Here is a 14,917-nt window from a genome sequence, read left to right as displayed (position 1 = left end):
AGGGGGTGCAATACTGCACCAAAAAAGTGCCAAGCCAAAATTTAGGCATCTTTTTCTGCTAAAAAGTAAGCCAATAGGTTTCTGGAAGAAAGCATGTACTACAAGCTATGAGCACTAAATTACAACCACATTCACTGACTCGGGTACTGCAAGCCTCCAAAAGAGAGTTTGAGGGTTGAGCTAATTGGCCAAAATAAATGTATTGCCTAACTTGGCCTATGCTGATGGCTCAATGAAAGCGGCTAGTGGAAAGTTATAAAGGAATACATTCAAGTTTTTTCTACTCTAAAGAAATTGTTTATCATTTTATATTTCTAAATAAAACTTGGCTTGTGAGCTCAGATGTTCACATTGCACAAAGTTTATATATCAAGAAAAGTTCCCAACGTATACTGTGAACAGAGGCTGGGATGCCATACAGTAATGAGTTCCACTTAACAGATATGGGGTTACATTTTTTTGATTACTGTGTATCTTGAAAACCAAAAAGACATACTTTCTGTCTAAAGAACCCGGTCAAAGCGTTTATCCTGTAGGTCAGAGCTTTGCCAACGCTAATAACAGTTTGAAAAAGTATTCACCTTTCAAGAATGTAGCAGGCTTAAGTTTCTATGTGTCCATTCCTTAAATGCTTAGGTGCCCTGGCCAATAAATATTTAGATTTTTAATATCTATATTTTTTTTTACTTATTTTAATACCCTTACTATGAAACTGCCTACCAAAGTACAATCGCACAGTATGTAACTAATGTTAAGAAGTTAAGCAGAAGAATAAGCACAGGATAAAAACAAAACCAGACTTTTAGCGCGTGTGTGTACACGGTGCGGATTTTGCTGCGGGTCCGCAAGCAATGTACAGTACTATGTTAGCTAATGGCTTTTAAAAACGGCAGTGCACATGCTGCGGATTTTTCCACTGTTTTAAATCTGTAGCATGTCAATTCTTCGGATTCCGCAGCGGTTTGCCACCTGTTCCATTGTACAGGTGTGAAAACGCAAGGGCAAAATGCAGGTCATTTTACCTGCGGATTTACCTGCAAAGCTGCACTGTGTGCACTCACCCTTAAACTTCTAATGAAGATTGGTGACACTCTAGTTTCCAAACATTTTGACTTTGTGAGCCACATTCTTCACTAAGTAATAGTCAATATCACTTTAGGCGAGAGACCTTTAATTGCTTAAAGGTTACCTTGTGTTCCTTTGTGGAATGTTATATGCCTTGCTCTTGGAGTGACCTTTATTGGTCGATCATCCATACATAAACTGACTGTAAATTGGTGGAATTCAAAGTATTTGGAGCCGGTTTTGTCACTTTGCAACTTTGCAGGCTGAAGACCATCAACCAGTTTGCCATTTTTTTATTGAGGTTTTTACCAAGTCTTTTTGTTCGTGTCATTATGTACTTCGACAGATGTGTGGTGAAGATCAGATTTTGATCGATCCTTGTTCTTTAAATAAAACAAGTCACCTGTTCACTTGATTGTCATCCCATTCACTCTAATTTTTACCTTCAAATTTTCTGTTAAAATTACATGATCCTTTTAGGATTATCACTCAAACCTGTGACATGAACATATTCCTCACTAAAAAAGACCAATCTAATATTTTTGACTGGTTTTGCTTTGGTTTTCTTTATTTGTATTTAAGTCTTGTAAAAATTCTGATTCTACTTTCGGTCATATTTATATAGAAATATGGAATATTTTGAAGGGTTCACAAACTTTCTAGTCTCACTGTATATAAAATAGGTATTTACCCTCTAAACTGGTGCTGTTTGGGACTATTTTAAGCATTCTGGAAGTCACATTGAAGCCATTTGATATAGTCATGCTTCATCTTTCCAATAGCAGGCCGTGCAGCAGCGTATGTATAGTGGTTTATGGAAAAGTGAATTACATTTGGTCTAATTTCATAATTGGAAGCATATGCCACCCTAAGTAGTCATTTAATCCTGGGCCAATAAATTGTTGCATCTATAACTAAGCCATTCATCTCTCCATAATTATTCTCCAATGTCATTTTAGGATGATTGTGGCAAAAAGTATTCTAAATCTTCTGCCTTAACCTGTGTGGCACTTACCTGCGGTTATGAAAATCTTGAGTTAGTTGCTGACAGACCCCCCCCCCTCTAGCAGCTATACATGTAAAGACCACCCGAGAGTATTGCCAGTATACACGGGCATCATACCTCTGAGTCATTTCACAAGTAAATGAATGGTTGATTACCTTTAGGACATCTTGTCCATTCCAGCATACAGTCTGTGATTAAACTGTACGGAACTAGTTATGTTTGTATTCTAGTTTGCATCGGGAAAATATATATATATATATATATATGTGTGTGTGTGTGTGTATATATATATATATATATATATATATGTGTGTGTGTATATATATTAGTGGTATAGTCATATTGGGAGTGTTGGTAATAGTGGTGATGAATGGATGCTGCTAAGTGCCAGTGTTTTTCCTTTCCCCTGTGCTGCTCCGCTGCTTGCTGTTACTTGTCCTTGTCACACCAGCTCATCTCCTCTCTTGTTCCCTGCACTTTGTGTCCCATCTCTTTCTCTCCAATGCTTCTTCCCTTTCTTCTGAATCGCCATACCTATGGTGACTAGCATCTCCGTAAGAGAAATTAACATGCTGCGGTCGTGAGGCACGCCTCATGTCTGTCTGCGGGTGATCCGCTGGCGACTGTGAATGCATATTGGACATAAGATATCTAGAAATCCACTATGCTGTCACAGCTGGCTGCTTCAGGTTTGACGGTGCATAAATGTAAACCCCCGCAGCAGTTATGGATTGTGGGTACATACTTAGTTTGCTCACCTTTGCATGTAAGTTGGGCGAGTGCAATCCAGTAAAAAAAATAAATAAATAAATGGAAAAAAAAATTGTATTGTACTTGGACCAATGTTATTCAATAACTTGATGTACAATATAGTTTCAAAACCTTCCTCTTTCCAGAAGAACATCCCATTAGAATATCAGACCATAATTATGGCCGTTTATAGGAGGTGTGCGTGTATGAATGCCTACCCCTACCGTCTGTCATTTTGATCACCATCGCTGTGTTTTTTCTTTTTCTTGTACATAGCTGAGTATTTCCTGTAACTTGAGGATTGTTTTACATTTTTCACTATTATGGCAAATGTACTTTGCAAATTCCTGTATTGAAGCCTTTCATGTGACACTTGCATATCCTTTTAAATTTTAGCTCTAAATGAGTTGGCCTGAGTGTCCACTTTCCATAACTGGTAAGTGTCATCCCCTATCCTTCATTCCATATATTTATTTGGATTAGTCTCGAAAGTTAGCACTTTGTTACCATCTTTTCAGTTAGCCATTAAAAGGTATCAACCACTGAGGACTCTCAAATCTGAATATTCTTCTATCTACTGGCTAACATGGTACAAAGATATATATCGTTCCTGTCAAGTCGTAATAGTGCTCTGTAGACAGTCCTGCTATTGGGGGAAGAGCCTGAGCGTCTCAGAACCCGTGTACATATTTTGTAACTGCTCATCCTTGTTCTCTTCTGCCACTGACGTCACTGTGATGGAGTAAAGCTCTGCTTATCAGTGAGTCACTTCCTTCACGTCTTTCTCGTTATTGGCCTTTCACTTAGTTGGGGTAGTGTTTCTTTAAAGATTTTCCCTGAAGTCACTCACTTGTGGGCGGCCCTCCATTCCTTATAAGTCTCTTCATTGCAGAGTCTGCTCACTTTCAGGCTGAGACATCACATACCAGGCAGTGTGAGTAGATGTTCTGAACGGTCGGTCCGTACGTGTAGCTCTTTGGGATTCATGTTTCCGACTCTTCCGTGATTGCCTTTCTTTTCCTATGGAGCAGAGGAGATGTGTTCTGGATGTTCAGGGATACAATGAGAAGGACTTTACTGTGTAACCTTGTGTTGTGACTTTTTGTTTTGCTACAAAGTTCTGGCTGCCATAAATCATCCTGAGATTGAGCCCTCCTGTAAGTGGTCACGAGTGGACTATATTGTCCTCCCCTAGGACCTGGTGAGTGGGGAGACCTCAGAGTGCACGTTTGGCGAGTAACACCGGCAGCCCGTATCTCTGTGGCGGCCCACGTGTCTCTTCAGTTTCTGTCTCCTCATATATAAGTAAGGAGGGGAACATCTACTGTAATTCCTATAGGAAGAGGTGGCATACTGCTTTCTTGCCTAATGATTTACAAGCTCCATGCTTGCGTAGGCTTGCTGATGGTTGTAGTACAACAGATTACAACACACAGGTTCAGTTATAAGAATCAGGTTTGGCCATAGTAAAGTCATTTTTAGAACCGGTCTGTCTCTGTAATTTTGGTGATTTCTTACAATCCTAACTTATTCGCAAAGTATTAACACAACCTGTCACCAGGTTTAAAAGTGGGCAGGTTTTTGTTTTCTTTTAATTTCTGATGCTCCCCGGAGTATTCAGTTGTTTTTTTTTTGTTTTGTTTCTCCAAATCTGCCATATGGTTTCAGAGATGAGGACCATTTTATTTAGTGATAATTTGCTATGGTTTGCTTGCAAGGATGAGGCTTCAGACTGCTTTGCATTATTACCCTGGGAGCATCGCCCCATCCATAAAAATCAGTACAAATTAAAAAAGGCCCATAGCTCTGGAACCTGTATAATGTGTACAAAAAACACCCCCCCCTGAATACTAAGAGCATGGGGAATAAAATAACCACAAATGACCACTTTTGACTTGGTGATGGGGCCTCTTTTAGAGGCTTAATGTCACCTGTGTGATAATCCTGCCAATACACGTGTGGCATCACTGTGGTGATACACATTGGTCTGTGTTTAGGGTGTAACAATCTTGCATACACATGAATTAAAAAAATCCTTTCTGAACGCAGAGCAACCCCACTGCATTTAGGCTCTGTTGGCTTCTCTTCTGCATGGCACCATCACAAATTGTCCAGCATGTCTTGTTTTTTTTCTGGTAAAATTCTGAACACCGTGGCAATAACTGGTCAGGCCGTAATATTATTGCCAGCAGACCACAATAGGATTAAGGTGCGCCAGTGTGGACACGTTTTACTTCCATAAAGGCACAAACCTAATGTGCAGTGTTATACAATTAGTCGGCCAGAGACGCCTTGGGTACGGGACAGAATGGCATTTTCTTTGAGTCCAGTGTCTGTGCTGAGAGCTGGAGACATTGGGTATGTGCCTGCTGGCAGTCACAGTATGTACCGTATTTCCAGCACTACTGTAAAGCAAGTACAGAACGGCTCGTCTGCTGCCATGTGTGCTAGGTCACGGTGGCATGATTATTTTATTAGTACATAACGTAGCCTTACCACTTTGAACAAGGATCAGATAAAATGTTCATTGTGTAAATGTATGATACTGACTGTACAGGCCAGCATTGTTGTTACAGCTCCACTCATGCATCATGGCGTGAATGATTGTGTTAGAACAGGAAGCAATTCCCACTACAGACCTATAGACATAGATTTACATTGCTGATGGTGATCCAATCAAGGTCAAATGAGTCTCCACAATTTTGAGTGGACTACTCTGTCCGTGAAAAATCAACTTGTGAGCAGCACCATAGACTGTCTGAGATATGAGTGCTACCTGTGAAAACTCACGTGTGAATGAGCCCTTAAATGACAAACTAGTCATGTAACCTCCTTTAAAGGGGTTTTCACGCAAACCAAGTTAGTTTTAATCAACCTTTTAATCAGTAGATCTTTTGAAGAATAATTTCTACAATTTGGAGGTGTTAAAAAAAAAAAAAAAAAAAAAAAAAAAAGTTCCTGTGGTTAGAGAATCTTATAAATGTGCCCCTGCTGTGTACTGTGTAATGGCTGTGTCTGACAGTGCAGAAAAATGGTCTGATCATACCACAGCTCCTGGGCAGGGGAGGAAGGAAAAGAGAGGATACAGACAGAACAGCAGGGGATTGAAGCTGATGCTTTGTGAGGCAAAGCATTTTTCTGCCTGTTTTTAAGCAATGCTTTGCCTCACAGAATCTTTTGTGACCCTATGCTGTCCTGTCTGTATGCTTTCTTTTCCTTCCTCCCCTGCTCAGGAGCTGTGGTATGATCAGACCATGTCCCCTGTACGGTCAGACACAGCCATTACAAAGTACACAGCAGGGGCACATTAATTACTTTCTCGGCACAAGAACATTTTTAAAAAATTTTTTCAACCTTTTCCATAGGAATGTAAATTTTTATAAACTTTTTGTTAGAATTTTTACAGTTGCCGAGATGCTAAAGATGTATATTTTTCCCAGCCTGTGTCTGGACATCACATGAGGGTTAACATGATAGGCACAGAGGGGCTTTTAGATTGCCCCTAGCTGTCACTGAAACCTATTGGCTCCCTGCAATGATGGAGAGCGGAGAATCCTGGACGCCCAGTTCAGTTAGTGGTGCTTAAATGTGGCTGTCTGACAAAGGCATTCAATAGTGATTGGCAGTAGTTGGCTGTTACATGTACGTGCTTGCTAGTCAGTATCAGCCCTGTTGGAGCGTTCCAACACTGAGACTTGCTCCATGATGTATATATCCATGAACAGCTGTCACGGGGTAAATCTGCTGTATGCGAGCAGATTGGTGGTGGTTTACACTCTGAGCGGTCACACTTCTATGCACACAAAATGAGAGCGAATGCCATCTTTATGTGTACGAAGAACATACCATAATTGTCGTCCGCAGCACATATCCTATTTACATAGGAAGATGTGCTGCCGAAAACTATGATTTTTAAACTTTCTTAAATATCGTCTTGATGTTCACCATATTGAGTATTTTGCTCATTTGTTGGATACTTGCTGGTAGTAATTTTAAAGCTCCGTGCACCCGACAGTGCGCTCGGCTCTCCACCTCTTTTCTGAGATGACAGGATGAAGGAGGAGGTGTTGTTGTATACAGATCTGCAGCACAGAGAGCCAACTACAGTCTTGCGAAGGACAGAGAAAACTGGTTATAGGAATAGGAAGTGTGTGTGCAGGATAGAAGCTGTGCTGGTATATAAGCTAACAAACCTGAAACTTGGATCTAGCTGCAAATTTCATATAAAGGGACCTAAAAATGAGTTCATACAGAAACAAAGCAAAATTATCAATTAAATGTAACCAGTAACCTATATAAATGTAATTTTTTCCATGTCAAATACAAAGGTTCACACAATTGATCTTGAGAAGTGCGCTGCACCTCTGCCTATCAACTTCCTATTGGAGATGAATGATTCAGTTTAGACCGGCGGCATTGTTGCGCTGCTGACCCAAAATGTGTATTCCCGTGTTGCTAGCTCTATAGCAAAGGACTTGCAAATGCACGCACAGAGGAAACTAGCCCACTGACTGCGGGATGGCCAATAACCCAGGCAATAGGTCGTACACAGAATTTTTAAATCCCTTTTGATATTGAGAATAGTGGGTATTTTAGATGAAGAGTAAAATGCAAAGTTGCTTGTTTTAAAGGCTTTTTGCAGTTTCGCCCACTTATGAGAAAACTCTTAGAGGGGGTTTCCACTTTAAGTAAAGTGGACCCCAAATGCTGAGAGATACTAATCTGCACGAGCTGCTGAGCTCGGTGATGGGAGCAAACACATTCTTAAAGCCGAGAAGTCTGCCCAGTTAGATTAATTCTCTAAAAATACTGACTGTACGTGACGGTGCGTGGCACAGGGATGCTATGATCTTCGGTGCTTCTAAAGGTACATCCCCCAGACTTGCACACAGCGTCTTTTCTTCCAAGTGTTCCTTTTAAGCTCCACATTCTCAGCTCCATCCTTGTAAGAAGGAAATTTATCCTCTAAGCAGTTTAGTCTGGCAGATTTGGCTTTGGTCCATATGTCCAAGGTTTATTGTTTAAAAATTGTCTACTCAAAGCTGTGTGCCGAATGTCTCCACTCAGGAGATGCTTGACCTCTTGCCTCAGTTTTCATGGCCTCTGTTTGCCTCACATTGACCCCAGCCTTGATTCTTATCAGATGCCATTGATCTGTTGTCTCTGCTTGTCCTTCATCTTGTGCTCACCAAATGTCTCTGTCCCCATTATGTGATTGTGGCTAGATTTATTTGGTACTTAAAAGCACCACTCCAGCATTTTATTCTTATTGCAGCGCTGGAGTGGTGCCACTAAAGTAAGTTCCCTTTACCTAGTATTAGACTCACCAGCTGCCATCTTAAGGCCCCGTCACACTAAGCGATATCGCTAGCAATATCGTTAAAGCGTCACGGATTTTGTGACGCAGCAGCGATATCGCTACATGTGATACTTACCTCCGACCGGGTCCCCCGCTGGTTATCGCTGATCGCGCAAGATTGTCCAGGTCCATTTCTCGTCGGCGGCTTCCTGCTGGGCTTCCTGCTGGCGCCGACGAGCGACGCGTGGACGTGGGCGGGAGGACATTATCATCGCCCCGTCTGAAAGGTAAGTAACGACCGCTGCTGCGTCGCTAGTGAGATCTGCCTGTTTGGCAGCTCACTAGCGACCATTTAGCGATGCAACAGCAATTCTGACCGGGTCCTATCATGGTCGGGATCGCTGGTGCATCGCTAAATGTAAAGGGGGCTTTACACATAAGAGCTTGTGACACTTACCTCTGACTTCCAGCCAGTCAGAAGTTGTGGTCACACAATGGCACCGCGGGATTGGAGCAGCATCGGGAATAGCTTAAGCCTGCGGGTGGGAGCTCGTGTCCCTCCAGCACTGAAAATAAAAAAAAATAAAAAATAAAATGCTGGAGTGGTGCTTTAGTAGATCTTCAGCGTAGTCTATGGTGACCTGATATGTTCGCCCCTGCTCCTACATATCATTGGTGAAACCTGTGCAGCCACCCAGGGGCCCATTTCCACCTCCAGAACAGGTGGACTGACTGATGCATTACGATGATGTATTTTACATATAATGCTCTTGTACAACGGCCTCTTCTGTCTGTGTCCTTCAGTGTGTAGGAATAATGTCAGCCAGGTTGAGTAGAGGAGTACAAAGCCTTTTACGGTTTCCTCCCGAAGAAATGTCTGTCTTTTCTGATTGAATGGAGACGATGGATCTGTTGCCATTAGAACAGTTTCTGCAACAGTCGTCCTCTGTACAAACATTTTAGAGGTCAAGTATAAAGTGTTGTTGTTTATTGCAGGCTTGTTTTTGTGATGGTGGCACTTGTCACGTAATTACTGATGGCAGCATGCTGTATGTGTGCGCTGATACCTGCAGAAACCATTCCTATGTGGCCACATTGTGACTGCGCGGCTTCACCCTCACATCTTGCGCAGTGACGTTCCCGCACCATTTCTTCGTTCCATGGTGATTATATGGACTCTGGTTATTAGGGGAGTACGCGGCGATTGCATGTCATGTGAGATGCTACTGACCTGTCCCTGCCCGATAGCGAAGGGTTACTGTCACCTGATCGTAGTTTACCCTTCGATACGCGGTGTTTGTAGAGCTTTGTCAGGACTGTTTGACCTGGCGGTGTAAATATTACTATGTCAACCTCCAGGTTATATTCCTCCAGGTTAATATTGAACCAAATATTTGCAATGTGTCTATAAATGTCTGAAACTTTTTTTTCTTTTTCAGATTACAGAAAAATACGAGTCCAGAGCAGACCCCTCTGTAAGTACACCTCGCTCCTTTGCATGTTTTGGCCATTGTTGCATGTTATTATAGAAGACGCCTGGTTACTTAGCTGCGGTATACTCATGTCCTTACAGGGACTGTTCCTTTCTTGAGTAAATTCCTTTAAAATGTCAAGCAAGTAAAATCTGCCATGCCTTGTAGTTCTGAGTGACGTAGCAGGATTTTCCTGTTTTTGCCATTAAGGGTTCCCACAACATGGGAGCGTATATTTGTGCTCCTTTCATGTATCCATAAAACACTCCTACTGGGTAAACTGGTCACACTGGAAGCAGATAGATGCGTGTGCCGGGCATTGCCGGTGGAGTAGGAGCAGCGGGCTCCCTGTCCCCTTCTTCCACTCCTGATATCCTGCCAGGCAGCTGCCCGCTCCTCTCCTTAAAAGCGAACACTATAAAATCTATTTTGGAGGCTGATTAGGAAGTGTCTGGACTTTTATGCTGTTGGGGTAGTTGTGCTTTCCTCTGGATGCAAGCAGCGGTAAGTAAAGTCTGCTTCCAGCTCTTCAATAGAAGAGTAGAAATAAAGCTCCGCACTTACTGTATCTTTACAGGTATAGAAGGCAGGTCACTATTTTTTTTATTATTTGGGTACTACACGTAGAATAGAAGCCTAATGGCAAAATGTGATCACTGTAGACAATTGGCTGATTTCTCCCCAGTTATGGTTCCTTTATGCAAACCCCCTTATAAAGGAAACCATTCTTCACCAGGGTATTCTGTATCAAACACTGTTCACAATATTATCATTTGCCATGATTTTTGCAAAGTTAAATTTCACCTTGACCCGTGAACACATGTATGCCTCGCAAAAACATAATAAGGTATACAATGCATTTATTCTGACTGTACCTAATAAGTTCAGATTGTGCCCCTACCACCACCTCTGGTAATGACCTGCTTGTAGGCATGTTGGATCTCATACGCTACAGCTTTATTGCAGATTGTTGCTGTATGCTTGTCTTTTTACTTTAATTTTTTTTTTGTGTGCTAAAGTCTGGTTAAATTGTAACCACTTTCCTATATACCTCTGTCCTCTATCGGGTGTGATGTCCGTGTTGGCACATCAGGGAAAGGCTGGGTATGAGGCCATGTGCACACAATGCATTTTTCCTGCGGATCCGCAGCGGATTTTACCGCGCAGAAACGTTGCGCATCCACAAAGTGATTTACAGCACAATGTAAATCAATTAAAAAAAAAAAAAAGCTGTGCAGACTCTGCGTTTTTTTTCCGCGCGGTACAAAAAATGCAGCATGTCACTTCTTTTGTGCGGTTTTCCACCTGCTCTATTCTCCAAATCCGCAGAGGGAAAACTGCAGTGGAAAACCGCAAGAAAAAAGGAAGAAATCCGCAGGAAAAATGCAGGTCATTTGACCTGCGGATTTCTTCAAATCTGCGCAGAAAAATCGGCAGGAGGAAAATCCACGTGTGCACTTAGCCTAAAGCTTCCACTATTCCACTGTCTGTCCATGGGGGCTCCTCTCACACTGGGGGGTTTGTTCTTTCTTGTGCGCACAGTGCATGTCACACCGTTGTGCTGGGAAGCGTTGTTGTGTTTTGGTCATTTTCAGTGTTCGTAGTAATGTCTTTTCTATTTCTGTACTGGGATAACAAACATAACCAGGACTGTGTTCTCTACAGGTGCGAGCAGTACCACCAGCATCTCTGACTCATTTACGAAGGGTTCAGTCTGTCTTAAATCTGGTACAAAAATGTCAGCAGTTTTACACCAATTTTTTTAAAGTTAGAGGACATGGATGAGTTCAATAAATTCAACATAATTTCTACCAAAAAGTCAAATGTGCTGTAGTCCAGTGATAAGATGAACAGCATCCAGCAGAAATACTTGGTGTCACTTTAAGAGCTGAGCTGCAGTACCTGAGAGCAGTCACTACACAGTGCACCGGGGTTCTGTGCCACGCCGGGGCTCTGTGCCACGCCCGGGGCTCTGTGCCGCGTCACTTTTTTGAGGCTGTAGGAGCTAGAAACAACCACATTATTGGGGGCGCCAGGTATCCAGCTGATATTGGTTACCTATTCTAAGAATAGGTCGTCAATAACGTAGTCCTAGACATCCCCTTTAAATAACTTGTGCACAACCCACTTTTTTTGAGCAAGATATGAAGATACTTAAGCCATTTTAGAAGCTCTCGACATGGCTTTTAGTGTTTGGTCCTCCTTTATATAAAGTAATTGAGTCTGGCAACCGGTTTTTAGTTTTGTTTTGCTCTTTCAGCTTAGTCCTACCTCCCGGACAGTAAATCTATGTTGCGATGCTTAGGTGTGCACGTGAATAGCGTGGCACTGTTGAAAAAGAGGCAGAACTTGTTTATATATTGTGGGGTGGAAATACATCTGCCGTCCTGTTTAGGATTAGCGCACATGCCAGAACACCCATTAACCCATTCTTTCCCTGGTGGGAGAAGAACACGTATGGCTCACAGCTCAGTAATCGTGCCGCTCGTACGCTCTGCGTAAAAGCGTCTGGATGTAGATGAAATCCTTAGAATGTTCTAGGAGAAAAAGCATAATACGCTCGAGAATAAAATGCTGAAATCTGTGCGATGTCAAAGTGCTGTTGAATTTCACACGGGTTGACTACATTCCTGTGCGCACAGTCATAGCACCAGACGGGTTAAGCACTTTTTCCCAATTTCGACACATGTTTAGCAAAAAGAATAAATGTTTATCTTCCTGAATGTTAACCTTTTTTTTTGCTCAAATGTCTCATTTCTGCTTGCGTCCTTTTTGCGCTCTCCACGTGAGATTGAGCAATATGTTGGAGGATTTGGACCAGAAGATGCCCTCTCCTTGACGGACAGCCTGGTTATGTTGGCATCCTTCACGTTGTCTTGAATGTTTAATGGGCAGAGAGGTTTCACTTACAGTGTGACTAACGTATCCTCTCTCTTCTTTTCTGCTTTCTGGCTGGCTGCACAGATCTCACAAGTCTTGGCTTCCAAAGACTAACAAACAGTAGTATTGCTGCAGAGTGATAAGTAATACTTGTGATCTAGCGCTGCTGCTGCCTTGGGTAAACAATCACCGTCGCTGCTTTATAAATTTGCCTTAAGAACCCAAAGAATATTGATTGGAGGCGGGATGAGATATTAATACCAACATCATGAAGCTTAAAGCAGAAGTGTGCACTCTTGTCTTGCTGCCTGTCTACCTTTTAATGTTTGTGTACAGCACTCTTACGTTTTTACCGTGGTATTTTCTCACCAACGCTAAGAAGAGAAAGGCTATGGCTAAAAGGATAAAAGCAAAGCCTGTGTCGGAGAAAATCGGAAGCCCCTACCGAGCCCTTAGCCACTTTGATTCTCTGGCCACCATAGACATTCCAGGAGCGGACACTTTGGACAAACTGTTTCAACACGCAGTGGCAAAATTTGCCCAGAAAGATTGTCTCGGTACAAGGGAGATCCTGAGCGAGGAAAATGAGAAGCAACCAAACGGCAAAGTTTTTAAGAAGGTAAGCGTTCCTAACGTGTCTGCTTTTAATGGGTTTAGTGCTGTTCCTGGCTGCAGTGAATAAAGATGGGTCCAGTTCATGATAAACCAGCAGATTTTGGGATTAAACGTTGGCTCACTTTAGACTAATTAGCTAATCGGTTCACTAGTAATCTCTAGTAATGACTCGAGAGTTTTAGAGTCCACATGATACATGAGTTGTAGCGGATTTTCAGTGCAGATTCGTCATGAAAAATGTGCACAAGTATGTAAATGCGGATTGTTACCCCATATTCACACATGTGCAAAAACATGGGTGAACGTACTGCATGTGCATCCAGTCCAGCTGCACAGTATCTGGCTCACATCAATCAGTCCACATACTGCGTAACTACACAGGACACTACAGTATTAATCATCAGTTTGCGTAGACCCTTCCATCTAAATTTATCTGACCATTGGACACCCCCTTTCACTTAAAATAATCTCTGGAGGCAGATTCTCCGGGAGATCCATGTCCAGCCCATAGATCTTAAAAAATAATTTACATATTAAGAAAAAGTGGATTTCTCTGGAATAATACATTGGATCGCAGATATCAGGCTATCATTTTATTCATCTTCCTATGACCTACTTGCTCATGTAGCTGAGTTGACAGGTTTGACCCTACTGACAATTTCCCTGGCAGAAACCTTTAACAGTGAGCCACAGCTGTTTAACATGCCATATGTTTCCCACTTCAATTTTGCCATTAAAATCAAAATTTTGGCACACAGAAAACAAGCCCTTGCATAGCTCCATTAATAAAGTAAAGTTATGGGACTCGTGAGAGTGACGACACCCGCCAAATATTTATTTTCAATCATCAGATTTTTGCTCTAATCATACTGACCTGAAGAATCGTGTTTCCAGGTCACTTTTACAGTTGAATGCCGTTAAACCAAAATCCAAAAAATGTCAGTTGCATTTTTATTTAATCAGCATCACTTTTTTTTAAAAAAAAAATTTTAAGTCCTGTTTATTTTTTCAATACATTTAATGGTGTGATTCAGAACTGTTTGTGCCATTTATGTATCTGTAAGATTTAAGAAAATGGATATGGGTTATATCTGAGGTCAAGCGTGCAGCCTTTACGTGTTCTTACAGCCCTGCAGGTTTTGTCATTTTCTTTGTATTCTCTTGAGCTCCACTCAAGCGTGTGTTGTAAAGTTTTTGTCAGTGGTTTTGGTAATTTTAATAGCAAAAAAGTGCAAATGGTGCAGAGAACCTCATATTCCATTCTGTTAACTGGAATCCTAATGGTCATTGCATCCGGAATGTGATGAGAGCCTAGGCCATAGATGGACCGCAAAAATTCTACATGGTTTGTTAGAGAACCGCACTGCTTTTATATATCTCCTGTGATGCAGATGTTGTAATTTCCTTCCCTTCTATCAGTTAATCTTGGGGGAATACAAGTGGTTAAATTATGAAGAAGTGAACACCAGAGTCAGCCATCTTGGAAGTGGTCTGGCTGCGCTGGACCTGAAACCGAGGAGCACAGTTGCCATTTTCTGCGAGACCAGGGCAGAGTGGATGATCACGGCACAAGCATGCTTCAAGTACAACTTTCCTTGTAAGTAATTGCCACTAATAAAGTCTACAGATAATATATCACATTAATGATGGCTGGGACTGATTTTGAGCCCTTCACTTTTGTAGCAGCTGTTTTATCGCACCAGGTTTAGTAATAGATGAAGTCAGTCCAAGAGCGCACAGCCTATTCTGTACACAGTGGAAAGTTGATGGAGAGTGGCTGTGGAAGATATATGGCGCATTCACATTGCTTGACTTTACAGAAACACTTGT

General features: G+C 41.9%; 1 protein-coding gene across 4 annotated transcripts in view; it reads left to right on the top strand.

Moving 5' to 3' along the window:
* ACSL4 (acyl-CoA synthetase long chain family member 4) overlaps nt 1–14,917 on the top strand; it is a 68,294-nt gene that overhangs the window by 25,991 nt on the left and 27,386 nt on the right. The window contains exons 1-4 of one of the 4 annotated variants that reach the window (XM_073547648.1): nt 3,734–3,755; nt 9,560–9,595; nt 12,852–13,091; nt 14,507–14,684. In XM_073547648.1, the coding sequence (XP_073403749.1) occupies nt 12,864–13,091; nt 14,507–14,684 (406 nt within the window). In that variant the 5' untranslated portion in view covers nt 3,734–3,755; nt 9,560–9,595; nt 12,852–12,863. Of the gene's footprint in view, nt 1–3,733; nt 3,756–9,559; nt 9,596–12,556; nt 13,092–14,506; nt 14,685–14,917 lie in introns of those variants that run through there. The other 3 variants (XM_073547649.1, XM_073547647.1, XM_073547645.1) reach the window with 3 other exon arrangements.

The sequence above is a fragment of the Dendrobates tinctorius genome, unplaced genomic scaffold (genome assembly GCF_039654945.1).
Source record: "Dendrobates tinctorius isolate UK_male_01 unplaced genomic scaffold, ASM3965494v1 ptg000154l, whole genome shotgun sequence".
Classification (NCBI taxonomy): domain Eukaryota; kingdom Metazoa; phylum Chordata; class Amphibia; order Anura; family Dendrobatidae; genus Dendrobates; species Dendrobates tinctorius.
This window is presented reverse-complemented; position numbering and strand designations above follow the sequence as displayed.